Here is a 25,920-nt window from a genome sequence, read left to right as displayed (position 1 = left end):
GCGAGAGCGGCTCAGCAGGTGATGGTTAGACTTAGGGTCTCTGTCCCATGCAAAACCAGCCCCATGCATACTGTAACATCCAAAAGCGTGTCTGTGCACTGCAGGGAGCTCAGGGCAGCCTGGCTGCAGGACGGTGCCGTTCGCAAGGGGACACCCAGCTACAGCCCCTGTCCCCGCAGCAAGCGGGACCCGGCTGGGCAGGGGGGCCGAGAGCCCACTGCCGCGGGATGGAGGCAACCGCAGCAGGTGCGCTGGGGTCTAAATGCAAAAAAGGACATGTCGGGGGTGTGTAGGCTTTTTCTGGGGGAGGGTATGCGTCTGCCCTTCTGGCTAAATTCGAACCTGTGCTTTTTAGTTCCCGGCTGGCCAGCAAGGGCACGCAGGGTGCTGCGGCATGGATTCAGCACAGGGGTGGGGGCTTCCTGTTTTTGTAGCTATTTTTGACAGCCTGCGGTGTGTGTGTGGGGGGGGTTCCTCCCTGCCATGAGCGCAGCCCCGGCGCGGTGCACGGAGGAGCGCCGGGGCTGTGCGAGGGGCGGCGGGCGGCGGGGGGCGGGTGTCCCGGGCGGCGGCGGCGGCGGCGGGCGGGCACTAAGACCGCACCGCCCCCGGGCGCTGCGCGGCGGCCGCAGAAGAGGAGGAGACCGGCGGGCCCGGGAGGAGAGGCGCGGAGGGGAGCGGAGCTATGTTAAACCCGGGGTACCGCTGAGGCGGGGCGGGCCAGGCCAGAGGCTCTCCGGCGGCGGGCGCGCAGGGGCCCGGCTCCCGAGGCGGCGGCAGGCAGCATCTCGGCGCGGGGAGCGGCTCCGCAGCCACCGGGCCAATGAACATGTCAGTGTTGACTTTGCAGGAATACGAATTCGAGAAGCAGTTCAACGAGCATGCGGCCATCCAGTGGATGCAGGAAAACTGGTGAGTGCCGCCCCCGGGCCCCGCCGCCCGCCCGGATCGAGGAGGCGCTGAGCCCATCCGGGTGCGCGGGTTGCGCCCGGCCGGCGCGGTGCGGCTCGGCTCGGCTCTGCGCCGCCGTGCTCGGGCACACGGGCGCTGCCGCCGGAGCTACCTGCGCGCCCGGGCGGGGTCCACCCCGCGGGGTTACACAAGGCCGGAGCATCCCGCCGCGGGCGCGGTGCGGTGCGGGGCCCGAGCCCCACCGCCGCCCCCTCCCGCCGCGCCCCGGCTGGCCCGGCGGCGCAGAGCCGCACACGTGCCCCGGCTCTGCCCTCGGCCTCCCTCGCCTCCAGCCCTGCCCGACCCTGCCGCTCCCCGCGCTGCAGTCTCGTTCAAACAAGTTGCGCGTCTGCCCGCGCTCCCCGCGGAGCCCCTTTGCCTTCCCCCTCCCCTCCCCCAGCTCGTATTAAACTTCATTTGCAGCCATGCGGTTATATTAACTTTCCCGGCGTGTGCGTGCGTCCGGGGAGCCGGGGCGAGCCGAGCCGCGGCGGGACCGGGCTGCGCATGGACCGTCGGGGCTCCCCGGGTGGCGGCGAGCCGGAGCCTGGCGGCCCCGCAGAGGGACCCGCGCTCCCAGGCTGGCCCGCCGAAGGGGAGTGGCTGTGCCGGCAGGCTGCTCTCTGCAGGCACTGCCCCGGGGGCATCCCCGGGCCTCGGCCGGTGGCAGGGAGACGAGGATGGGGAGAGCGCCACAGCTGCTCTTCCCCCCACCGCGGGGCCCTCTGAGCTGTGCTCTTGGCCGGGATCCCTCTCTCGATGACACTTGCCCACCTTGCCCCGGTTCTTGTCCTGGCTTTGTCCACCTGCGCACGTCTTGTGTTCACAGTCTGCCCCTACATACCTGTGCCTTGCTGGTGCACTCTCCCTGACCACCCTCTCCTAGTGCCCAGTCTTGCCCTTTCTGCTGCTTCTGTGGTCTCTCTCCAGCTGGCCCCCAGCTTTTGCATTGCCTGCGTGCCCTCCCCTGGCAGGGCTGTGTGCCCTTTTGAGCTCCTGAGCGAGGCCCTTCCCCATGGCACCCTCATGGGACAGTGGTAGTATAGGACTGCCTCTGGGCCCAGGCTTTCGTGTCTACATTTGTAGGGCAGAGTGGTCCAGGATCCTAGGTGGATCTCAGCCAGGGATGTGCTAGAATCCTTTAGTGACTTGTCTGGGGAATTTTAAGGACAGTATCATTAAAATGACCATTTAAGTGCATGTATGTCTCCCTCTGTTCTGCAGGTGAGCTCATCACCTCTTGAAGAGTGCCTGGTGTCACTCATGTTTCAGGAGAAAGGAGACCATATAGATATTCTCGGGCTGGGATTATTGGGTACTTCCCATTCTGTCTGTGTTCCAGAAGAAAATTGGCATCAGAGTAGAACATGCTGATGAAAGAGGATGGAGGGGGATACATGAGTATATATAATAATCAACCCAGGAGAGATACAGTTTATTTTAAAGAACATGCCTAGCAACTAGCACTCCTGCATCTTCTCCTTGACTCTCCTGTGCTTCATGATTTGACCTTGGGAACATTACATAACCTCTCCTAGGCCTCAGTTTCCCCAGCAAAGAAAGACCAGGGGAGTGGGGGATAATAATGCTGAAATGTGCTTATGAGGTGCTTGAATTACTTAAGTAATATTTACCGAGTGCCTTGAAGATGTCAGGTACCACATAAGTACTAAGCAGTGTTATTGAAATCTCTGGCAGTTTGATGTGCTGCAGAGGTCGTCAGCTGGGATTCTGCAACGCTGGGCTCCCTCTGTCCGGGTTCAGAGGAGGAGACTGTCAGTGTTACCCTGCTGCTGTACAGCTAGAGAGGCACAATCATACATGTACACATGCTTTTCAGTCTGGTTTCACCTCTCTGAGGAAACTGATCAATTAATGTCTTTGATTCTTGTGAAAGTGAAGGAGAATGATCTTCCTGTGTCCTGGGAATGTTTTTGGAAATTAAATAGAGCTGCAGCCTCTGAGGTCTCTGTTGTGGCAGGCTTTTCCTGAAGATGCTGCTGAAGACTTACAAGTTTCAGGTTAAATTGTGCATTTTTATCTTGAAGAAACACTCTTGCTTAATGAAACAGGTCCTGTTCAAGTGTATGGGTTTTGCAGTGAGCTGAACTGGTAAAATATAGCAGATTTTTTTTACTTCCTTGAGGATCACTCAATAGGTCTGTGTATGCAGACATCAATGTCAGAGTACATAGCTCCTGCACTTTGTAGGTGTAGCCTTAATGTACACATCCTTAACGTAAGAGCCATCAGAGATGAAGTTGTCAGGCAGTAGTATGTAGGGATAAACATGTTCCTTCTCTCTTGGAGCAGGAAGACAGACTGGGGGACATACTTAAGGAAAGACTGTGGCTGGATTTTATACTATAATTTTTATTTAAATCAGGGTGCCATTACAATGTCTAACATGAAGGTAAACAAATTCTATAGGTGTGACATTTGCTATTTTACTCATCTCAGAACTATGTCTTGTTACCTTACAACAGGCACGCATACAAAAAAGGCTGTAGGGTGTTAGGGGGCATGAATTGGCTCTAAGGAGTTGACTCTGACTTTTGGATTTTGAAATGTCTGGCTAGGTTGGATATGAAGATGTCAAGTTTGAGGATGGATGTGAATCCTTTTACATATCCTCTTGAGTTCTGAGCTGGTTAAAGCACCATCATGCCCTTTTAATTAAAACTCTGTAAGCCTAAAGCTGGAAAAGCTTGAACTCAGAGCCTGGGGGTGGTGGCATACACCCCTAGGTACTGGTATGGTTGGTCAGGAAGGATCAGGTGCAAGGTCTGGTTCTGTTCAGCCAAGGCTTGCCCCTCTTTTCCTTGGTCCTTTGAGCCTGGTGCAAGTTTCATCACTCCCTGGGGCAAGTGTATGTCCTCTGCCCTCAGCAGTAGCTGGCATCCAGTCTTTTCTTTCCCATCCCAGGGCTTGTTTCCTTACTGCCATTTGCCCCTGAAAATCCCATCAGAGGGCATATTGATCTAATGGCAGTGAATGAGCTCTTCCTTGCTTCGTTCCAGATGGTCCTGCTTCACTAGATGGAGAACCCCATCCTGAAACATGCATGGCACTGAGACCTCTTTAAAGCTTGGGCCTGGAGTAGCAGTGCTGTAAAGAGGCTGCTGGTTTTGAGGAGAAATGAATAGTCTGTTGCCTGATACTTATGAGCAGATAGGTTTCATGCCTCCTTGCTTTATATTTACGCACACCTTTATGGTAAAGCCCCCAAACTGCCTGGTTCTCATGCACAGAGGCAGCTTGGAGACTGCAAAGATAGACCTGCAGTCTGCTGGTCTCTGATAATAAGAGCTGCCAATTAGTTGCCTTCCTTAAATTAACAATGGCAGGATTTCTGGAGGTTAATGAACAGCAGGTCCGTTTACTGTCATGAAACTCCTTATACTTTGTTTTGTGGGAAAGCTGTTATTGATACATGTTTAAATATAGTGCCATCTAGTAGCTTTGCATTTAAAATAAAGTATCACTTTAAGATATTTTCATGTTGTACTCAAATCATGGGAGGTGTGATTTCAGCATGTTCAGGATTAAGTCAAATGTTTATTAAAATAATTTCTTAAAATGATTTCTCAAACTCGCTCAGCACCTCCTCCCAAACTTCTTCAAAGAGGGAAGTGAATGAAGTAAATAGTCTGCAAATGATTTTTTTCTTTAAACTGCTCCATGAGAATTAATCAACTCTAATCCTTGATTTCTTATGGGTAAGTATATTTAATATTTGTGGAGAAAATTCACAAATGTTCTGTCAGACATGCAGCAAAAAGTGTTGTAGCACGGAGATCCTGATTCCCAGCTGCAGCCAGTGAGGCAGCAAAAAGCTGGCGGGCGCTCAGGAAAGGCAAAGTGACAGAAATGCCTGGATGGAGTAGTGACCGCCAGAGTCCTTCTCCATCGTGCTGCAGAGCACCAGGTTCAGGCAGCAGCACGAAGTGACAGTCGTTCCTGTTATAATTGTCTGGCCAATAATAATTATCTTCAGATGTCTGCTGACGAGGGGCTCGCCAATGAGGAGGCAGGAGGCCTGTGCTGACTGCGCTGAGATTATCTGGGAGAGCTGACGTCACACTGGGGCTTGCCTAAAATCACAGAAACTTTTCCTCTGCTGCTCCGCCGGCTGCTGCAGCGCTCCGGACATCCCTGCCCCAGCCTGGTGTCCGCCTGCCAGCTGCTGCCCTGGGCAGGCTCTCCTCACTCCTCTCTCTCTCTTTCCTCTCCTGTTTTGCTTCCTAAAAAGCCAAGGTTTAACCCTTGGCAGCTGGCAGCATGCTTGCAGGTAGTACTGGGAGGAGGACGAGCAGGATGAAAGTGAAACTGGTTATTCCCTAAATATGCTGTTGGGCTCTGCTGCACAAACTGGCTGGTTTTGTTATCATTACCTCAAGTAATGCTTCAGTAACAAGAGAAGGACTGCTGGGAATTTTTTGGTATCTGACAACTCAATTCTGAAATCAACTCAGTGGACCTTGGATGAGGATAATTGTTTATGTATTTGAAAGAAAACATCTGTGCAGGAAGTTATTTTTAACCTTTTGTTACCAAAACTTTTATGTGAAAGAGGCAGAAAATGGAGCCAGTGCTGGGAAAAATTTGTCCTTTGGTGTGATTTTCTTTCAAGTCAAAACTAGAGATAAATGTGGAAGGGCAGAGGGTCAGCTAATTTGGATTTGTAAATGCACTTGCCTTTTAATAATTCACACAAGCACCATCATCCTAGACAGGTTTGTTTCCTAAATGCAGAACAAGCTCTTCTCATCCACTTAAGCTGCTCTTACCTCATGCAGAAATCAAGAGTGAGAGGCTGTGAGCGTATCTCTCCAGGCATATGTGTGTAGCAGCCAAAAACTGATGTGAATTACTTCTCCCCCCCGCCCTGAGTTCTTGCTGGATGCCAAGTGAAGGATGTAGAGAGGGATACTGCAGTCACCCTGTACTTTCTTCTGTGCTGCAGCAAGGACTCAAAGGAAGGATGTGAATTGGTTCTTTTCAACTGAGAGACTGTTTTACTTGAGCAGAATTCACTTGGCCCAAAAATTTAGCCTACCTCCACATGTCGTTCTCCAGACGGGATTTTTCCTGCTCTCTGCTGCAAATCGGCTATAAAGCTGACAGAGCCACCAGTGCATGGCAGAGATTAGAGGATCCCACTTCTTTGCCTTTCTTTCATCCTTCAGGCCGTTCTGAGGCAAAAACTGATGTTTTGGACTATCACAGGGTTTTGACTCTTGGAAAATAAAAGGATGGAGTCTATGAGGAATAACAGTAGATGTCCTTTCAGAGTTCAGGTTTTTCTGTCTCTGTGGGTTTGGGGAAGAAAAATTTTAAAAATATGGTGGACACCAAAATGTCATCCTGGAGATAAAACATCAGTGTCTTCTTGATTCAGCCTACCACTGAAACATAGTCATTGGCCTTTTGTTTTCTCTGTTCCTAGAGTATGAATGTATCAGTCATCATGTTGCCTCCATGATTTTAAACCTCTTGAGAGTGACAACTTCTCTTCTACTTTGTGAAACACCACATACTTCTGGGAATAATAAACTTATAGGAGTGGAGCCAGGAGTAGTTTAGGAGCTTGCCATCATCTTCAGAAGTGAATATGACAGTCGGGAACATGGACATTCCAAAACACTTTTTGGAAAGCTTTGTTAAGAATTTAAGTGCTTTTTCTTTTAATGGAAAAGAAACATTATTTTTAACTGTAAATTGGTCTGAAATATGAAATAAATTTTTCACTTGCTTAGTCTATATCAATATGTGAGATGTTTGTGTAACAACATTACCTGTGTGGTGCTACCCAGTAAATTTTTTCTTACCAACAGTTTTGTCAGCCCACTTGAGCCTTGCCCTGGGTTGGAGTGGTAGGGTTTTTTCTTCTGCTGTGCTGCCAGAGTGTCCCAGACTGCTGCTACTACAAGCTGTGCTGTTCCTGTGTGTATCCCAGCATCACATCTCCTGGGGCTTCCTGGATTCACTGGGGAAGGTTGGTGCAGCCCCGTGGGGAGCTCTGCAGGGACAGCCAGGTTAAAGTTTCGCAAGCCATCAACAGAGCAGGAAGCAGTGAGGCTATGCTGCACCCAGGCTAATAGAAGGAGAAAATTATATCAGTTTGTGTGCAAGGTTTGCAAATATTATGATTGCTATCAGTGCCAAAGTAGCAATGGTACTGATACTGCCCTTCATGGTGTGCCTTGTACTATGTGCTCTGTTGCAAACCATCAGTTGCGAGACTCGTTTGTTGACTTTTGTGAGGACACAAACTTTTTTTGGTATGAATTTTATTTACATACTAGGAGCAAGGTGAAAGGACTCCAAAAGCAACATGACCTCAGTTTGCCTGGAGAGGGGACCCAGGTCCCACAGAGCAGACATGTCGTGAAATGATGGGCAGAACTTGCATCTGCTGAGCAGTCTTTGACCTCCTGTGGGAAGAGCTGGTATTCAGAGTGGGGAAGAAGAGGGGGAGATGCAAGTCAGTGGTTTACCTCATGCCAGGGCAGTAGGGACCTTGCAGAGCACAGGCAGTGGTTTATGTGCTGCATGGCATGCAGGGGAATGATATCTCTCAGGATGTGGAGAGCCTGACTTCAAACTGAAGGCAGCCATAGCTACTTTTTAGAAGTTGGGCATCAGTCAGGTACCTGAGTCCCATCATTTCAATGGAAATTAAGGACCTGTGTCATCTCTGAAAATTTCTCTTTGTTCCTTAGTTCTTCTGCTGTGAAATAGGGAATAATAACTTTCTGGGAATATTCAAAGTTGGCTTTCTGCTGTGTCACAGAGATGATCCTGAGGTGGTAAGACCTGTATATAGCTACAATACAGCAGTACAGAAAACAATGGTCTTACACTATTGCTATGCACCCTTACACTTTTATAGCAGCAAAGAATACTTTATTCTTGCCAAGGATGTGGGGCAAAGTTTGTCTCCTTGATTGTGGTAACTGGGGACTGAGAAGAGCTGCTGTAATATTAGAGGCAAGGCAGTTTATCATGGGATTAGACTGCAAAAATACAGACCATTTCTAATTGCAAATTTATGAAAGGAACTGTCCTTCAAATAGTCCAGTTAAACTTCAGGCATCAACATCTGATGATAGCTTTTAAATAGAATTTTAAAATTTGTTAGTAATTAGTTTCAGTATGTGAAGTCTGCAAACTGAATAAAAAATGAATTGGACGTCATCCGGGTTGTGAGCTCGTCAGATTGAATGTGTTGATTTTGGTATCTGATGGCCTCAGTTACCCCTGGACATAAAATTTAATGTCAATCAAGAGTGTTATTAAGGCCAAATGTCTGCTCTATATGTCTTGAGCCATAAGTAGTATAAATACACCTGGAAAGAGCAATCCTAGGGAATGCCAAATAATGTTTTAAGGGGAGGAAACAATGGGCCAAGTTAATTTTTGAAAAAAGAGGACTCTTATCTTTTGACTAATAAAATTTCCTGGTTTCAATTCTCTTTTTTTTTTCTTTTTTAAAAAAAATTATTTAGAGCCATTAAGAACTACTTAAGATAGCAGTAAAACCCCCTAAGTATAAACAAAAATGGGATGCCAAAGTTGTTGCACTGTGCCATTCAGATAGTGGGTTTATTAACAAATGTTTAGAAAGTCTGTCTTTTTCCTTATGTGGTTTTCCTTTTAGCTTTAATTGGGAATTTGCCCTCTAGGTCCCCTGATGTTGTTCTTCTGAATGCAGGTCCTCTGTAAACATAATTAGGAATTTTGTTGTTGCCAACATACATCATCTCCAGGCAGCTGAAAGCTGTGGCTTTTCTTCCTTTTTGTTCCCCCTGGTGGAGCTGGCTGTCCAACTCCTTTTCCATGTCTTTGCAGGTCACAAGCAAAAGAAACATTAATTATTAGCAGGACATTATGTAGACACCTTGCATTTCAATTCCTTCTTGTTTCCTCACTCACCTTGGCTTGACAGCCAAGCAGAAAACTCCAAGCTGCTTTGTCCACCACATGAATGTCTATATGCTCTTGTCTACCTTGACTTTCACAAAGGCTTTTGCTTGGCTGGCACAGTAGCTCTGGGGCTGCCCGCTGCCCTGGACCCTGCTGCACCTCAGCCTGGTCCCAGCTCTGGACAAGGATGCATCCTGTTCCATGTGTGCATGGCGTCTTCTGTGTTCATGAGCATCCAGCCCAAACCCAGCCAAACCCATGGGTGATTTCACTGCCTTTCCCAGGTAAAAGCAGAGGCTGTGGCGATGTGCCAAGGGGAACTGCTGATGAGAGTGTGCAGCATTCATTTCAGACTCATGATGAAACAGGTTGTTTAGCGGGTAGAAGTATTTCAGGATGCATAATGTTGTCTTTACATTATTTTGTGAGGGCATTTCCCCATTATAGGCTTTCATAAAATACTGCTATTGGCACTGTCTGAAACAAAATACTGCCTAATTCAACCTTTGATCTGACCTGACTGCTCCTGTGTGCTTAAATATCCTTTTTTGATCACATGTCTGATAAAGAAAATACTATTTTTGGTCACACAACAACTGTCTGGAAGTGACATTGCCTCTTGAAATGGCAGTGTACACGGATGATCAGATAATTTTGTTATTTGGTGTTTTAGCACTGTGTAAATACTGTGGAATTAAATAGTTTTTTAAAATCTTACTTGGGAGTATTATGCTAAGCAAGATTCCTTCTGGGCAAGGCACTGCCCATGGATGCAATGAAAACTCTTGTCTTGCCCCTAACTTTGGGTTAGTTTAAGACTAGTACTCCAAGCAGACAAAACTCACTATTTTTTACAAGTTTAGGCAAATTATTGCATGAACTGTCACAGCCAGATCTGTGCTGCTACATTGCCACCATCTCTGTGACCCAGTGGGGAGGTTTGCTTCTGTTCCACTGGGGAGAGAACGGCTCCAAACAGCCAAAGACCATGAAGAAAAGTAATGTTATAGCACTGAAAGGAATCTTCAGTGTCCTTGTTCACTAACTTCTAGTATCAGGACTGAAGTGCATATTTTTTCAGTTTTAAGAAATTCACAAAAGCTTTCCAGCATTTTCCAAGAGCTCCTCTCCTATATCAGTGCTTAGATCATGAACAAATTTTAAAATTTTGTTTGAAAGATAGGATCAACACCAGCTATTCCTATTGTAACTCTTGGAGCCTGACTGTCTCGAGGCTGTTGTGCCCAGGATGCTCACACTTTTTAGGAAATAAAGGAAAACATTTTGCTGAAAGAAAGATTCTGAAAACCAGTCCCCTGATGTTTGTGAGAGGTGGTCCTTGTGTAATGGTGCCCCTGAAAAAAGATGGTAGTTACAGTGGATGTGCTTCCCAGATCCTTCCACGTGTGATATCTTTTGATCCTGCTTGGGATGTTTTGTTTAACGTCTGAGATTCTGGTATTTGATGATTACAGACAGTTTGTATTACTGTTCACTCAGTCAGGTCCTAGGAGCACCGTGCAGGCACTGGTGATGGCATTTGTCTGACCACAGATGCCTGCTGTGTGAGGTGTCTTGAGTCATCAGGAAGTGGGCAGTTGAGAGAACTAAGTTTTATTGTAAAACCACTCCCTCTCTTACCAAATGTAGAGACCCAGGGAGCAAACTAGACCATAGTTATTTCTCCTGATCCTTCTTCCTTCTTCTCCCCCAAAATGCTTTTTTCTCTTTTTTCAGGTACCTATTTGGTTTTTACTTTCTCCCACACTTTTCCCATTCATCTTTCATTTTCTGTATATCTTTTTCCCCTTTAGGAGCAGTTAAGTCAGCAGCACAAGTGGCTAGGGAAGGCCCTGGATGTTTGTGCAGAACACCCTGCACAGTGGGAAAGAGCTGGTGCATATTTTGGTGTTGGGCTGGTGGAGCTGGGCGGCACGGGCCTGGCCTTGAGCTGTCTCTGGCCGAATGTAAAAAACACTGCGTCAGGGTAGTCCCACTGCTATCTTCTGATAAAATCACTTTGTTTCTGGAATAAGGCAATAATAACCAAGGAAGAGTGCTTGCTTGTACCTTTGCACAGCCCCATGGTATACTGGTATAAAAGGGCCCTCTCTTTTAGAAGCCACTTCCCAGTCACTAAGTGGAAAAATACTAAAGTTAGTCTGTAGTAAAACGTAAAAGATTTAGTTCCTAAACTTACGTGTGTTGGCTAAATGTAATGTAGCATCTGGTATGTAAAACAATGATGACAATTCACATATTTTGAAATGGTCATTACTGTAAATGGAATAATTGGAAAAGATGTTAGGAGAAAATGAAGAGAAAAGTTGTGCCTACATTTAGAAAAAAATACACCAGGCTGATAATATGGGCAATCTGGAGATGAGAGAGAAACTGTAACTGGAAGAGCTACTGCAGCTTTTTATTGTGGGGTGAACAAGCAGAGCCCCTTCCACTGCTTTCTGTGGTGGCATGCCATTGATGGAGAGGAGAATTGGATGAGGGTAACAAAACAGGATCTGTTAGCATCGATCGTGTATCAGCATTGAAGCTGGGAATGTGGATTTTGACCTCAAGCTTTCCAAATGTTTTTGGCTTAGCAGTTCTTGTGACTTCAGCTCTTGGGGTGCCATGGGGCATCTTCCCATATAAATTCTGGTGGCTCTGGGGTAGGCATGCTAAGTGTGTAAGAAACTGAAGGTAGTCCTTTGCTGTGCCTCAGTGCAAGTACTGTGACCAGTTTTCATTGCTTCCAATAAAATGGCATATAGGATTGAGGGACATTTTTGACAGACCACAGGTGTCTTGCCTATGCTTTTATGATTGTGGTGCAGCATTTTGTCTTTACAGGCTGTATCCTGATGACCTTAGTTATAATCCATATTTATTGATGGCAGAGTTACACTCTTTTCCATAAACTAGATAGTGTTGTATCTGTTCACAGGGTATACGAATTTGGCTTCAGACATCTTTAACCCATTTATATTGTTCAAATTTTCAAGACTGAGTCTAGATGGAGTTTCGGGTAGTTCTTGTGTTCTAAAACAGCTGTACATCTTGAGAGAGGGACACTTGTGGTCACTGTATTACCATGAAGAGTTAGGTATTTTAAGATTCCTTTTTCCCTTTGCTAAGATCAAGACAGAATTCCACAGTCACATTCCTGGTGAGTTAGAAGCTTTAATGACACAAAGTTCTGTAATGTAGCATTTTGAAGAACAGGAAGGATGCCTTGAAAGTGGTGGATCTGCACATGAGGGCTGCTCTGAGAGATGCCTGAAGCCATTGCAGCTGGAAGTCTTCCCAAATGAAAATGATCATTTCCACTGTCTTTCAGCAGAGGTCTCTCATCTTAGCTCCCAAGTCCTGTGTGACAGTAAAAGAAAGCAAGACTTTCATTCCCAAGACTTCAGAGAGTCTCCCATTGCATGTACAGACATAAACTTGGTACCATCATGCATTTTTCCTGGCTGCTGGATCAAATGCTCCCTCTTGAATGTCAGCCAGTCTGTGAGGCAACAGGGACAGTCTCCTGGTCAGCCAGGTTGCACAAGGGGGTGATGTCAGGGTGGGATGCTTTGGGTTTGCTGGCAGTGGAGTAGTTTCCCAGGGCTGAACTTTGGCCTCATGCTGCACACGTGGAAGCACTGCCACAGCTGGGTAAACTGAGCTGCCTTTCATGGCTCCTCCTGGGACTCTGGTCTCCTATGGCAGAGTGGAAGGGACCAGCAGAGGCAGTAAACTACCACAGTGCTCCATCTGCCTTGCCTGGAGGCTGCCTGTGTAGCTGTCCTGAAAGCAGTCCTGGAGGAAGCATGGCATGGAGGTGATGTGTCCTAGGATAGTGGCATAGTGGCATCTACACTCAGGTGCTTGTGTGCCCAAACGTTGCACCCATGCAGTCTGAGCTGTTTTGTTATGGCTGCATGAGGGGGAGATAAACACTCTTAAGTTGTGAACTGAGCAAACATCCCTCCCTAACTGTATCCCACGATCTGCTGTGATAATGCCCTGTGGTGTGGTTCCTAGACTATCCTGCTTGACCTGCTTCATTCAAAGAGTGGGTAAGGCACCCATATGGAGACCTAGAGACTGTCAAGGACCTTCATTATTAAAATTGGGGCCTGGGATTCATCCAAGTCAGTGGGAGACATACCCATGATGGGAATGGGAAGAGGATGTAAATTTTCCAGGATGAGTAATGAGATGGCTCTGCCATTACCTGTAGCTTTGGTGCAGACAGAGATCTGAGTGCTGCTGAAGTTGGACTAAGCCACCTTCCCATAGGCTTCCTGCAGAAATACCAATGAAGAGTTTTAAATGCAGGATCTGGGTGGGGAGTAAATGATTAAATACAGGAGAACACTAGAACGCATGAAGACTAAACTGAAAAGGGCTTGTTTCCCAGAGACAGGCTTAGATGCAATCATCTCTGTGGAAATGTTCTTCCTTCAGCATAAAACTACCCAGTGTTGAACGAGTTAATATGAGCAATGGCTTAGGCTGCCTTCTGCTGTGCTCTGGGGTAGTGGCTGTGCACTGCAGAAAGCCTTACAGAACAGAAAGAGGAAAGATGTCATTTTAACTCAGGCTGTGTTGACTCATAGGAGACGTTCTGAAGGTTATGGATATATGTTAAGCAGGTATTAAATAGCTCTTGCTTTATAAATATCATTTACAAAAGCAAGTATCCTTCAGGCACCAGAGTATAGAAGCATGTGAGTTAATTAGAGCCTGCATTTTCAAAGCGGTGGAACAACAGGATTTAGATCAGAAAAACTGCAATAAGTTTGCTGATGACATGAAATCCAGTGACTTCTGTAAAACTTCCTGGCTTTGTGCCTTGCTTTTTCTTCCCCCTCACTGGTTTCTGCAGCTGTGTCCCTTGGACTGTGTGCAGTGGGTTGTGATGTGTGTGACCCCAGAGAGGAGCGGTGCAGTCCCATTCCCCATGGCTGTTGCACAGGTTCAGCACTGATGGGGACACAGCAGTGCTCTGAGGCACCTAGTCACTTCTTTTGCAGAAAAAGCAGGCTGGCAGGAGGAAAAGCCAAACCACAGGCTGAACAGGCTCGGTGGAGCATTTCATGGCCTGCAAAGTGACCAGGCTAGTCCTGGAAACCTGCAGCCTTTATTGTGACACCTGACACAGCCAGCCTCCTCTGCTTTACCAGATTTCCATGCTCACATCTCTTTCTTTCTAAACCTGGCATAAATTTTGTCCTTTCTCAGGCTTAAGGATGGGGGGAGGGTGGGGGCAGGTGAAAAAATGTACATTCAAACCTTCCCAAAACCAGTCTGAAAATTTAGAGGTCCCCCTGCAAAAGGATGGGGACCTTCACATGAGGATGGTCTTCCAGGTTATCAGGGCTGTGACTTTGCAGCGTGAGCAGCCTGGTGATGCATTCAGAAATGCTTGCCTGACTAACATATTGCTTACATTTGCTGACTCACTCTTGCACTGCCTTTTCTTTCTTGTTCCCTGGATGTGTTGATTTTTATCTCTGTTACTAGGGCTGTGTCCCAGACACTGTATAATCATCCTGTTTGTGTTCGGCTCCTGTGTCGGTGGGAGGTATTTACATTTGGATACAAACGTTAATATTGTTCACCCACAAGGGAATAACAGCAATGAAATACAGGGGTCTGAAGACCCCTGGGATGTGAAGGAGTGCAGGGGCACTCTGCTATTGGACAGGGCCATCCCCAGCATCCCTGTCTGGCATTTCACACCACCACCTGCATTTGGTCTTGCTGTCTCTGAAAGCCCTGCTTGCCCAAACTGTTTTGGACAATGAATTTAAATTCAGAATCACAAAATATTTTGAGCTGGAGTGGACCCACAAGAGCCATCAAGTCCAACTCTTCAGTGAATGGCCTGTAGTCAGCTTTGTATTTCACCTGCAGAAGACTGTAACACAGGCAGCCTGTGTCTGAAAGCACTTTCTAAGTGGGAGCCATACATGGGCATGGCTAAGAATGTCAGCAGAGCTACTGGGTCCCACTGTCCTGCTTTTCTAGGACAAGTGTGGGTGATCAGAGGTCCTGCCCTGGTTGTAGCTTGCTCCTGGAATGACTTCATCTGGCTGCCCTTCACTAGCTGTGCTGCAGCAGCCCTGCCTCCTCACCTCCCCAGCGTGCCTTCCCACTTCCATCCATCCCACTTCACCCAGAGCCATTTAGTGTCCATGTCTCTTGCCACTTCAGAGTGCCTGTTTTTGATGTGCAATGTCCATATACTTCTGGAGGTGCAGCTCATTTCTGACATGTCTTTTCAAATACCAGTGATCTTAAGTGATGTTCCTAAAATGTTTGAGGGTCTAGGTTAGTATGCAAGGACATTATGTCTTCAAGTTCTTTCCCTTTAAATCCCAGGCTCCTAAACTTTTTGTGTGAGTAGCACAGGTGATTGCAGCTATCTTGTCTTCTCAATGGCTTTTAAACAAGTCACCATCTGTTTTTCTTGTCCAGCTTGTTTAGGTCTAGTTTGAAGCCCATGTCATTAAGTTGTCATCACATGATGCTCCTTTCTCTTGTTTTAATCAGATGATGTTCAGTATATGCACATAGTCCTCATGCAAGGACACTGCATGGCCAATTACCAGGGAACTAATTAGCAGCTTCTTCCTCATAGTTCAAAGAGCACTATGTATGAGTTCCCATAAGATCATGCCACACAGCATCACCTTGCAGCAGCATTGCTGTAAACAGAACATGCTGTTTGCCTCTCTGCCTTCTCCTTCCTGCTCACCACTTTTGTGTCAGCCTAGGTGCAGACAGACAGCACTCCTCAGCATCACCAAGAGGAATCCAGCTTCCACGGTGCCTTCAAAACCCTCCCTGAGTTGGAACTGCAGCTTCTCTGTGCTGGTTCTGCGCATCAGCAGCTGAGCAGAGCCAGGCTTCTGAGTGCCTGGACACTTTGAGGGGCTTTAGCCTTTCTGGTTCTTCTTAGGCATGATTGTTTTTCTCAAGTTAAACAGTATTTATAGGATTTCTTTTTGCAGGTTTCAGTATTCCAGATTCAGTGAGATCAGTGATATTTAGCATTTGCAAACAGAAACTTCAGAAAAATCTTGGCATTTTTGACTGTGACTTTTGTAAGTGCTGGAGAGAGTTAAACATGCAGCTTCTCTGGTGTCTTCTATTATCTGTTTATTCATAGTGGAAATGACTGTCAGCTTCTTGAATCAAGCTCTGAAAGCCCTCCAGGCATTTCAGTGGCAATGCTAAGGACTTGTGCCCAGCTTTAGTCACTTTAGCATTTCCATTTTTGTCATTGATTCTGAATACAGAATGGACCAAGTATATATTCAAACAATATCAGGACAATGTGTGCTTGTACACATAATTTTGTACACTTGTTAATGCATTTTTCTCAATCCCTTTGACAGCAGAAAGCAGGCTACAGTCTGCTTTCACTTGAGGGGCATGCAGTACACCAGAAATCACTGCCTCAGTAGTAGAAATACAGCCCTGCCATCTGCCATGGACTTACCCAGACTGCACTGGAGTGGGATAAAGTTTTATAACACCTGCAGTACATTGACGATATCATTGTGTGGGGCAATATAGCAGAAGTTTTTGAAAAGGGGAAGAAAATTGTCCAAATCCTTCTGAAAGCCACTTGTTTTTACTGACTTTCAAAAGCACCTTGAACCCATATGGTGAGAACTAAATGATGAGCAGAGCTTTTGTTTTACATTAAATTAGCCCATCTTCTCTATCCCAGCTTCCTCTGAATTTGTGTTATACTTACTGGCAAAGAGCATCTAGCATGACCCATTTGTAAGTCATATATTTAGATTTATTTTGCCCAAGTGAACAGAAGCCAGTTGCAGAACAGACAATAATACAAGAGCTTTAATAATGATGCCTTATCTTTATCAGTTAGTGGTAGTCATATCCTGGTGAGGTCTGCTCTACTGAAATATTTCTTCATTTCTGTTGCTTAAGGTGAGCAGTAAGCTTTTTCTTCAGTGTGGCACACTCTTACAGTACTGGGTGAGCAGTGGTGCTGGAACAGATGAACCCCCTCCAAACTGCAGCACCTGCTCCCAGTAATGTTTTATGTTCCTTTGTGCAGCTGGATGATGAATTTCTGCGCTGAAAAGCCGCTTCAGTGCAGAGTTTAAAATGGATACCAGGACTTTGCCACCCAGCTTTCAAATCCCCTCTTTTAGAGAGTTGAGAAGGCTTTGTTGCCTTACCAGAGTACCCAGTAGCCTGGAAACCCAAAGCCTGCTCCCACCCTGGTTGGCCTCCAAACTGCTGATCCTTCAATTTTTTGCCATATGCCTTCCCCTGGTGACTTCGCTTCTTCTGTAAGATAAAGAAAGAGGTTTGTACCTCTGGAACGTGCTTTAGGCTGCAGGCAGCATCAAGGAAATATCAATATATTAGTTATATGGATAGTTAGATCAGATTTTCCAGCTGTTTATTTTACAAGCCATCGTAATGCGGTTAGAGGTTATAAGTCCAAGTTGTTAATTTTAATGATTTTAATGGACCTGTAGCATTCCTGTTTGATCCACTACTACTTACTGGCTTACACTGTATGATGATACTTGTTTGAAGTGTCAGATTTGGCAGCTCTCTGAAAGAGTACCTGTATTTCCCAGATACTTGGATGAATTTCTTTCTGCTGCTGTTAACCAACATAGACTTCTGTGTATTCATTTATGTCTGCATTTGGACTAAAATTGAGACCCATCTGCAGAAAGAAGCCTGATGCTGTTGTTGTAAGCAGCATCACTGGCTGATTTTGAAAATGGTGCCTGTATGTGTCTGCCAGGCAGAGGCATTGGGTGGAAGGCTCATTGAGAGAGAAAGAAAAAGGTTTGGTTTGGTTCAAATGAGGCATAAAATATTGTACCAGCCAAGGAGGCCTAAGAAGCTGCCCAACAGACCATGCGACCTTGTTCACTGAAGTGAAGCCTAGCACAAGATGCTTTCAGCCCTCTTCAGAGTCCCTGGGAGAAACATCCTGCTGGCTAAAGCACAACAGAATAAGTATCAACCACCACTTTTTTCTGTGTTAGTTAAACATCTTTTCTTTAGGCTTAAAAGTGCTTCTCCACTAATTCAGTTTTAAGTTTCAAAGTTTCTAGAGTACATTAGTATTTAATCTGCCTTCTACTAGCTGGCAATTTCTATCCTGATTTGCAGTGATTAAAAAGTAATTTAGGTAGGATTTAGTGGTACTCCAGGATTCAGGCATTTTGATCTTTTAAGTCAGATTTTAAACTAAATGTACATGTACACCTTATTCTAAAAAAATAGAATCAAAGTTTCATTTTTAATGTAAAGACTATTGATGGTTTTGTGATTTACTTGCAATTGTATAACTGTAGCCACACAATGAGAGAGAACTTTGCATTTGACTGGTGGCATCTTCTGTGGCTGGTATCAGAAAAGTACAAAAGCAGTTTGAAAGCCTTTACCTGTGGCTGCTGTTTTTGTGGTTGTGTTTTAGGAAACAAACTCAGGCAAAGCTTTCACTAATGCCATAAGGACAAGTGTTTTCTATACCATGAGCAACCGTAAAGGAATGCTAACTCAAGAAGAGAGGACTCGAGGCCGTATGAATACTTGTTTCTCTTATAGAGATTATCCCAATGTGGCTTTCCTAAATATTTTGTCAAGCTTTTCTGTCTCTTGTTTTCTTTAGTGTATGTTGGCACTACATGTCTGCTGACTTATTAAAAAATGAAGGATCAGCCTTTGTTGTTTAACAACTTCAGGTAATGTGTGCAAATCCTGGACTTTATTTATTTGACTGGTTTATAAGTAAATCCATCTCAGTGTTTGTTTAAATCTGCTTGAGTCTTAAGCTGTGAGGATGTTGATACCCTACGGATGTATTGCAGGTACTTGCACGTGACAAATTTTGTTTAATTACAACAAACTGCCATGTGGGAGTGCTGATTGGGGTACATGACGTGGACCTGTTGGAGTGAGTCCAGATGAGGCCATGAAGATGATCAGAGGACTGGAACATCTCTCCTGTGAAAACAGATTGAGAGATTGAGAGAGTTTGATTTGTTTCTTCCTGGAGAAGAGGATTTTCTGGGGAGACCTTAGAGCAGCTTTCCAGTGCCCAAAGGGGGGCTATAAGAGAGCTGGAGAGGGACAGTTTGCAAAGTCATGTAGTGGTGGGAGAAGGGGTAATGGCTTTAAACTGACAGTAGATTTAGATGGGATATAAGGAAGAAATTCTTTACTGTGGGGGTGATGAGGCACTGGGAACAGGTTGACTGGAGAAGCTGTGGATGCTCCATCCCTGGAAATGTTCAAGGCCAGGTTGGGGGAGGGCTTTGAGTAATGTGGTCTAGTGGAACATTTCCCTGCCCACAGCCAAGGAGGTTGGAAATAGATGGCCTTTAAGGTCTCTTCCAACATCATCCATGTCATGATTCTATGGTTTTCCATAAATACACCATAATTAGTATTCGTCTAAATTCTTCCTGGCTGCTTATTAGTTCATAAAGGGCTACACAGCACTTTCACTGGTTAAATTCAGTGATAAGGCATGTATGAAGAAACGCATCTAACCAAAGCTCTAGTCTTTGGTTCCTGGTGTCAGTGCTTTGTCCATATGACTTTCATGGCTTGCCTCTCACTTTCTCGTGTTGTGATCTGTTTGGCTTAGTATATCTTTTGATCTTTGGCTTGTACGCAGAAGTAATAAACACTTCTTTAATGTGTCAAGGGCTTTGTAGAGAGAGGAGTCTGTTGTGCCATTAGGTAACTGTTTAGTTAAATAGCTTATCCCACTGGACACTGAAATGCATTGAAATGGTAATCCTATTTCTAACCTAGGTTAGGCAAATAACTGTATTTGGACTCCTCACCAAATGTTAGTGTGTTATCCAGTAGGCTGCAGTCACACTAATGTGAGACATTGTTTTACCACCCTTGACTAGAAAATAATGGTGTCCTTGAGTAGCATCATGCAGTATCTCAGTTTTACGGCACCACTCAAAAGCAGATGTAATGAGCATTGTTTTGTTTTTATTGTGCCTTCAGTCACTGACATATGGGGATAACCCCTGTTTCCATTTCACTGTGCATGGTGTGTACTCTTGTGTTTTACATCATTGCATTTTACTTGGTATCAGCCTGGACTGTGGTCCTGCATGAGGTAGTACCCTTTCCCTCACTCTGGAAGGTGCCTCCAGTTTACCTCAGGGTGAAGATACAGCAAATCTGCATGCAAAAAGTGAAACATTCAGGCCTAGGTTTCAACCATATTAGAGTTTTTGAATATTGAAAATCTTTGATTTACATTCTTCAATCCTATTGTGAATGTGAACTAGGTCTAAAATTGCAACATGCTGTACATTTTAAAGTTCATATAGGTTCATTGAATTCAGAGAAGATTTAAAACCTTTTAGGGTTACTTTTCTAAGTGAAATATGGAACAATGCTGTTACTGTTCTTTTGTGTATAATTCTGTTCTGTGACTTCTTCAGTTATGTACAGTACATTTTTGGTATTACTTGGGTAATGTTCCTAAGTCTGATTAGAGGTTAATTTAGAAGATCTAATTTTTATACTTCTGTCATTTTAGCAATGGTGGTCTGGAATATATTAGCAGAGTTTTCAGCATTATAAATTTGTCATCTTCTGCAAGTAGATTCATAAGTCAGAACCAAGTTCTAAGTCAAGTAAGTAAGAAATAAAGTATCAGGTACAGACATCCAGAATCAAAAACCTCAAAGGTTTAAGAAAAAAACAAAAAACCACAGGCTTTAATGAGATGTAATGTTCTTACCTTGTAGAAAAAGCTTTCTAGAGAAAGATCACTGTTGTCTTTAGCTTATTATCTAGAGTCATATGTTTTTCTACTAATGACATCTCTAATACAATTGCTGTTCAGTTATAAAATAATTTTCCTTGAGACACAAAGGCTCTCATCTCTTATTTAGTGTTTCTTGTTTTTGCTCTCCATAGGTGGGACCATTATAACTGTCCTACTACACAACAGACATAGCAGACCAAATACAGGCACAGCAGTGTTTTGCCAATTTTCCAATAGATCAAATAAGGCAAAATCAGGTAGCCAAATTCCTGAGAGCATTGCAGCTTCAACATGTGATGTGTGTGAATCTGGGTGCTCTGCGCAGGACTTCACACTGGAGTTAACTATGGAGACAGACTCTGTATTTAAATAGTGGTCTTTCAGAAGGTGATAAAATAATATCTTAACGTTTACATAAGGTATTCCTCAGTAACAAAAGGTGGTGCAGGAACCTGCACAGGTTGGTATGACTAGACTAGAGTGACATACAGAATGACAATAATGCTGTCCCTTTACTATCTATTATCAGTAGAAGAATGATGGACAGCCCAAACTGCAAACTCATGTAGACACTGCATGCTCTTTCCCCATTCCCATGCTTGAAGAACTGTGCAGAGATCCATCTGTTCTCTGCACTTCAGTGTGGGGAGAGAAAATTCACAGGTTTGCAATGTTTTTAGGCTCAGTCACAGTCTTCACAGAAGGCAAATTTTGAAGTCATTTTAGAAGATCATAATGAATGAATCAGCTAGCCCTGTACTTTTCAGTTGATAGAATGATTACATAATTCTATATTAGATTTAGTTCAGTTCAGTGTAGTTTAGGCAGTTAAAATATCAGGGAAATAAGCAGTATGACTGGAGAATGAGTCCAGGAGGAAAAAAATCACCAAAACCTGGTCAGTATCGCAAAGGCTTAAAAAATTAGCTTATTTGCAAAGAACTTCAAGCTGCCATTTCCTGTAAGACCAAAAGGGATTTGCTGAATTCTGTGTGATCTTTTTGGATCACTCCTTATGGCTCCAAAGTGTAAAGGTGGCTAAAACTAAATTTGCTTAATGTAGAAAAGGGCTATATATTTTTTAACCTCTTCTTTCAGTCCAGGATGGAGAGAATTAGGAAGAGAAAAAGAGAACAGCCTATGAAGCAAAGGTCTGGACCTTTCTTTGCAGACCTGATTAACCTGGGGAGCAATTATGGGGTTTGTCTTTATAGGGTCTCTTCAGTGCTGAGCTATGTAAACAGGAAACAATTGGAGAAGAAATACAGTGCCCTATTTCCATTGCATTTCCCATGCAACACTGTGGGCTGAGCCATTTGCGAATTTCCCCTTAATTGCACCCTTGGCTGTGAGAGGTGTGTTGATTGAGGATCAACAAGACCCAAGTTCTGAGTCCCAGACTTCATCCGAAACAACCCTGAGCAGTGCAACAGGCTGGGGGGAAAGAGAGGTTGGAAAGTGGCCTCATGGAAAATGACCTGGAGATCCTGGTCAACAGGCAGCTGAACATGAGGTCACATGTGCCCAGTGGACAAGAAGGCTGATGGCATCCTGGCTTGTACCAGCAATAGTGGGGCCGGTGGGACCAGGGCAGTGGTGAGGTCCTCAGGTGCTGTGTCCAGTTCTGGACCCCTCACTACAAGAAAGGTATTTAGGTGCTAGAGTGAGTCCAGAAAGACAGTGGAACTGGTGAAGGGTCTGGAGAGTTAAATCCTTTGAGGAGCAACTGAGGGAGCTAAGATTATTTAGCCTGGAGAAAAAGAGGCTCAGAGGGACCTAATTGCTCTCTTGTACAATTACCTGAACAGAGGGTACAGTCTCGTGGGGGTTGGCCTTTCCTCCCAGGCAACAAGTGACAGGACAAGAGGTCCTTTATGCCTTTATGGTCTAGTTGACATGGTGGTGTTCAAAGGTTGGACTTCATGATCCTGGAGGTTTTTCCCAACCTAACTGACTCTGTGATTCTGTGGATTTTACCTCACACACCTGCCAATACGCACACCTGCTTGGAAGTGACTAGGGCAAATTGCCATGTGTAATGAATGGTTTTTCAGCTCAGTTTGCTGTCTGAAAAAACTGAGGGGTGAATTCAGTCCTCAGTTATGCAAGATGAGTTGCAGAGAGATTGTGACCGTCTTGCCAGGTGTGGGAGGAGGACAGCATGGTAAGAGCTTGGCACCATCCTTCCTTCAGGCATTCCCAGAGAAGTGGCCTCATGATTATGGCCTCTGCTGGTTGCAGGTAGCCACACTGTGTGGTTGGGGAATGTGCCCCTCCCCTTTGGTCACAGATGAAGTTGTGTGTGTTGCACAAATAAATCTTGCCATATACAATCCTCTGAGCTCTCTGGGATGAGCGCTGCTTGCCTTGGGGCTTCCTGTTTGTTGCCATGTTGTCATAGTAATAGTAATGACATAACTGCAAATCAGAAGAGAAGACCGTCTGAGGCAGGCAAGTCCTTTGAAAGTTAAGAGAGTGCCAGCAAAATGAAACTGGGACATCAGGGTATGCATAACCCCTTTAAAGTTCAAGGAATTTATGCATAATTAACAGCAGTAACCAAAGCAGAGCAGCAGTTGAACATTGGTCTTGGCTTTGTTTTGGCAACTGCTTGGTATGTCCATTTTTCTGACTGAGAAGGAGCAAGTTTAGAGGCAGGTTTCATTGCTATCAAACTCAACTTGATGCCACTGGCAAGCTTTATCACTGCTGAAGATCTCAGAATTGTATTGTTCTTTCATTTCCTTCAGATATGCATTAGTTCTGAGGTATCTAAAGGATGAATTTGGCTGCATATACAGTAAAAGCTTCTGGATTTGCCCAAGATGAGTAAGATCTTTCCAGATTTCTGTAGTGCTGATTCAGAGGAAGATGCAGGCAGTTGTTCTCAAACTCCTCCTGTAAGTCTGCAATTAAAATCTATAGGGTTTTGTGATACTTGCTGTATTATTCATCTGGATTATCCAGAAGATGTAGCTGTGCTGTAGGGATGGATGCACACATACATGTAAACTTTTGAAAGGCAATTTTAATGGAAAAATGATGAAATGACACTGCATGGGGATTACTGTCAAAAAATGCTTTAAGCCACAAAAAGGTAAGTAAAAAATAAATGCATGGTCAGGCTTAAAATAAATTCTTTTACGTTGGTTTGTTTGTTTGGCTGGCTGATGATACATGCATTCTTTGGTAAAATGGTTTTTCTTGGTGTGATTGAGATATGGATGTAAAGATCACTGGTTGGATTAGAGGTTTCTGTGTGAAATGCCATTTGGCTTCTGCTCCCTAAATTTTCCTTAAAAAGCATTTTATTATCATCCAACACAAATATGAGATTGGATTGATAATATATCCATAGCTATAGAAAAGAATACCTTTTGAACCTATGCACAGGACGCAGAATTAACTCTTTTTATGTAGTTGTATTTGGAGGGATGGTATTTAAATTACAGCCTAGAATAATTACAGGAAAACAAACAATTACATTCATGCATCTGATGTTTTAGAAGTTCAGTTTCTTAAATCTATTTGCTAAATAAATGTCACCTTGCTGGAACTTGCACAACCTGGTGATGTGTTCACTTGCACAATCCAGAGCAATTCAAACAAGGCAAGAGGACAAAGATAAACTTGGTTTTGTAATGATAATGCCAAAGGCCTTTATTTTTGTGCAACTAAAATTTCACCTCAAAATTGCATAGTGAGTTGTTTGCAAAGCATTTCCTTTGATTCTTCAGTCGCCTTATTCCAAGAAAGTTATGGAAAACATGAGTCAAACAGCTGCTGAGCTGCACTTTGTTTGGAGCTCTTTTGGGCTGTGTTGCTTGCTTCTCATGAGCTAGTGGTTAAGATGTCAGGTGATGCTTTTGGTTGTAGTCATCCTAAGATTGTCTGCTTTCATATTTCTTCCCAAGGGCTGAGAACAACCTCCAGTGAAACATTTGTGGGTAGCTTAACCATTTTGCAGTTAGTCTTGTGCCTCTCGGCCTCTGGATGCTTTGGTATTCATTTTTTATAGCAAGAAGGAGGAAGTCCCAGCTTTTACTGATTGTTTTTAATCTTTGGTGAAGTGCCTTGTAGAGAAATCAAGCGCACACAGCCCATGTTTAATGGCACATCCAGTATGCTTGGGGGTCCTCTCACTTGCTCTTTGGAAGCGCTTTTGGAGGATGTGCCAGTGCACCCGCAGTTGTAGTTATAGTCAGGTCAGGTTTTTCCTTCCACAGAATGTGCTCAAGCCAAAGAAACCATAATGGAATAAAGTCAAAAAATAGTTTTGGATATTGAAAAAAAAAATTGTATGTATCCAGCATTGACAATGTTATTGCAGAGATGGAAAAGTTGTGAAAAAGCAGTCAGATGACTCAAGGTCTGCAGAAGATGCCCTCTGAGGAAATATGTAAGCATTTATCTGATGATTTTATCCCAAATTGTCATGGTAGCACCAGAAAAGAAAGAAAACACTGAGCACTGAAGAATTCTCCCATCTTGTAAAGGGTGAATGAGCAAGGGTCTGTGCCTGAGAGGTGAAGTCCTATCATAGCATTTGTGGCTGGTAATAAGCCTGATTATGCATTGGAGCAAATTAGTAACCTACGTAAGGAGACTACTGTAAAATGTTTTGGCACCTAGGAAAATTTTGTCCTTTCCTTAAGTGTTTTCTGTCAGTTCTTGTGATAATCACCTCTTTAGAAAAAGCATATGTTTTTATCAGTCCCTAGGAAGAAGCCTTTGATGTAGAATTTCTGGAATTTCAGTAGTGAAAGAGGTTCAGAAATTGTATTATTTTAACTGCCATGCACAGTTCTTCATGTGTAGCATTTCATGTGTTCCCAGTGTTGATGATGGCATTCTGGGACATAAGGTTCGTTGTCACACAAACAGCTGCTGGAGATGAGATGTATCCCTTTCTTTACTCTTGCTCATTGTTGTTCACAGGGTCAGCTTAAATGTATGTTCAGTCTGTTACCTGTATAGTTTTATTAGATTAGTTTTCTTTATTTGTTGCTGTGGATGTAACAATATTTAGAGATATCATTGCCTTTCATTTTCCACTGGATTATCACGTTTGTTTCCTTATACCTTTGACTAAATTCTTCAGCCAGAAGGTGAAGCTAGAATGAGGAAAATGAGGAAACTAAAAGTACTGAGGCCATTGAGCATTGGTATGGGTAGCAAACCTTTTTTTTTCTGAAAGCAGAAAATGTTTGCAGTGGGTAAAGCCAGGGGATGACAGA

General features: G+C 44.4%; 1 protein-coding gene across 1 annotated transcript in view; it reads left to right on the top strand.

Annotated features, from left to right (window-relative positions):
- The first annotated feature begins 710 nt into the window (after nt 1-710).
- Nucleotides 711-25,920, top strand: part of ELOVL6 (ELOVL fatty acid elongase 6) — a 78,720-nt gene continuing 53,510 nt past the window's right edge. The window contains exon 1 of the mRNA XM_058803560.1: nt 711-912. Within this exon, the coding sequence (XP_058659543.1) occupies nt 824-912 (89 nt within the window). The 5' untranslated portion in view covers nt 711-823. The remainder of the gene's footprint in view (nt 913-25,920) is intronic.

This window comes from Ammospiza caudacuta, chromosome 4 (genome assembly GCF_027887145.1).
Source record: "Ammospiza caudacuta isolate bAmmCau1 chromosome 4, bAmmCau1.pri, whole genome shotgun sequence".
In the NCBI taxonomy this organism is placed as follows: Eukaryota; Metazoa; Chordata; class Aves; order Passeriformes; family Passerellidae; genus Ammospiza; species Ammospiza caudacuta.
This window is presented reverse-complemented; position numbering and strand designations above follow the sequence as displayed.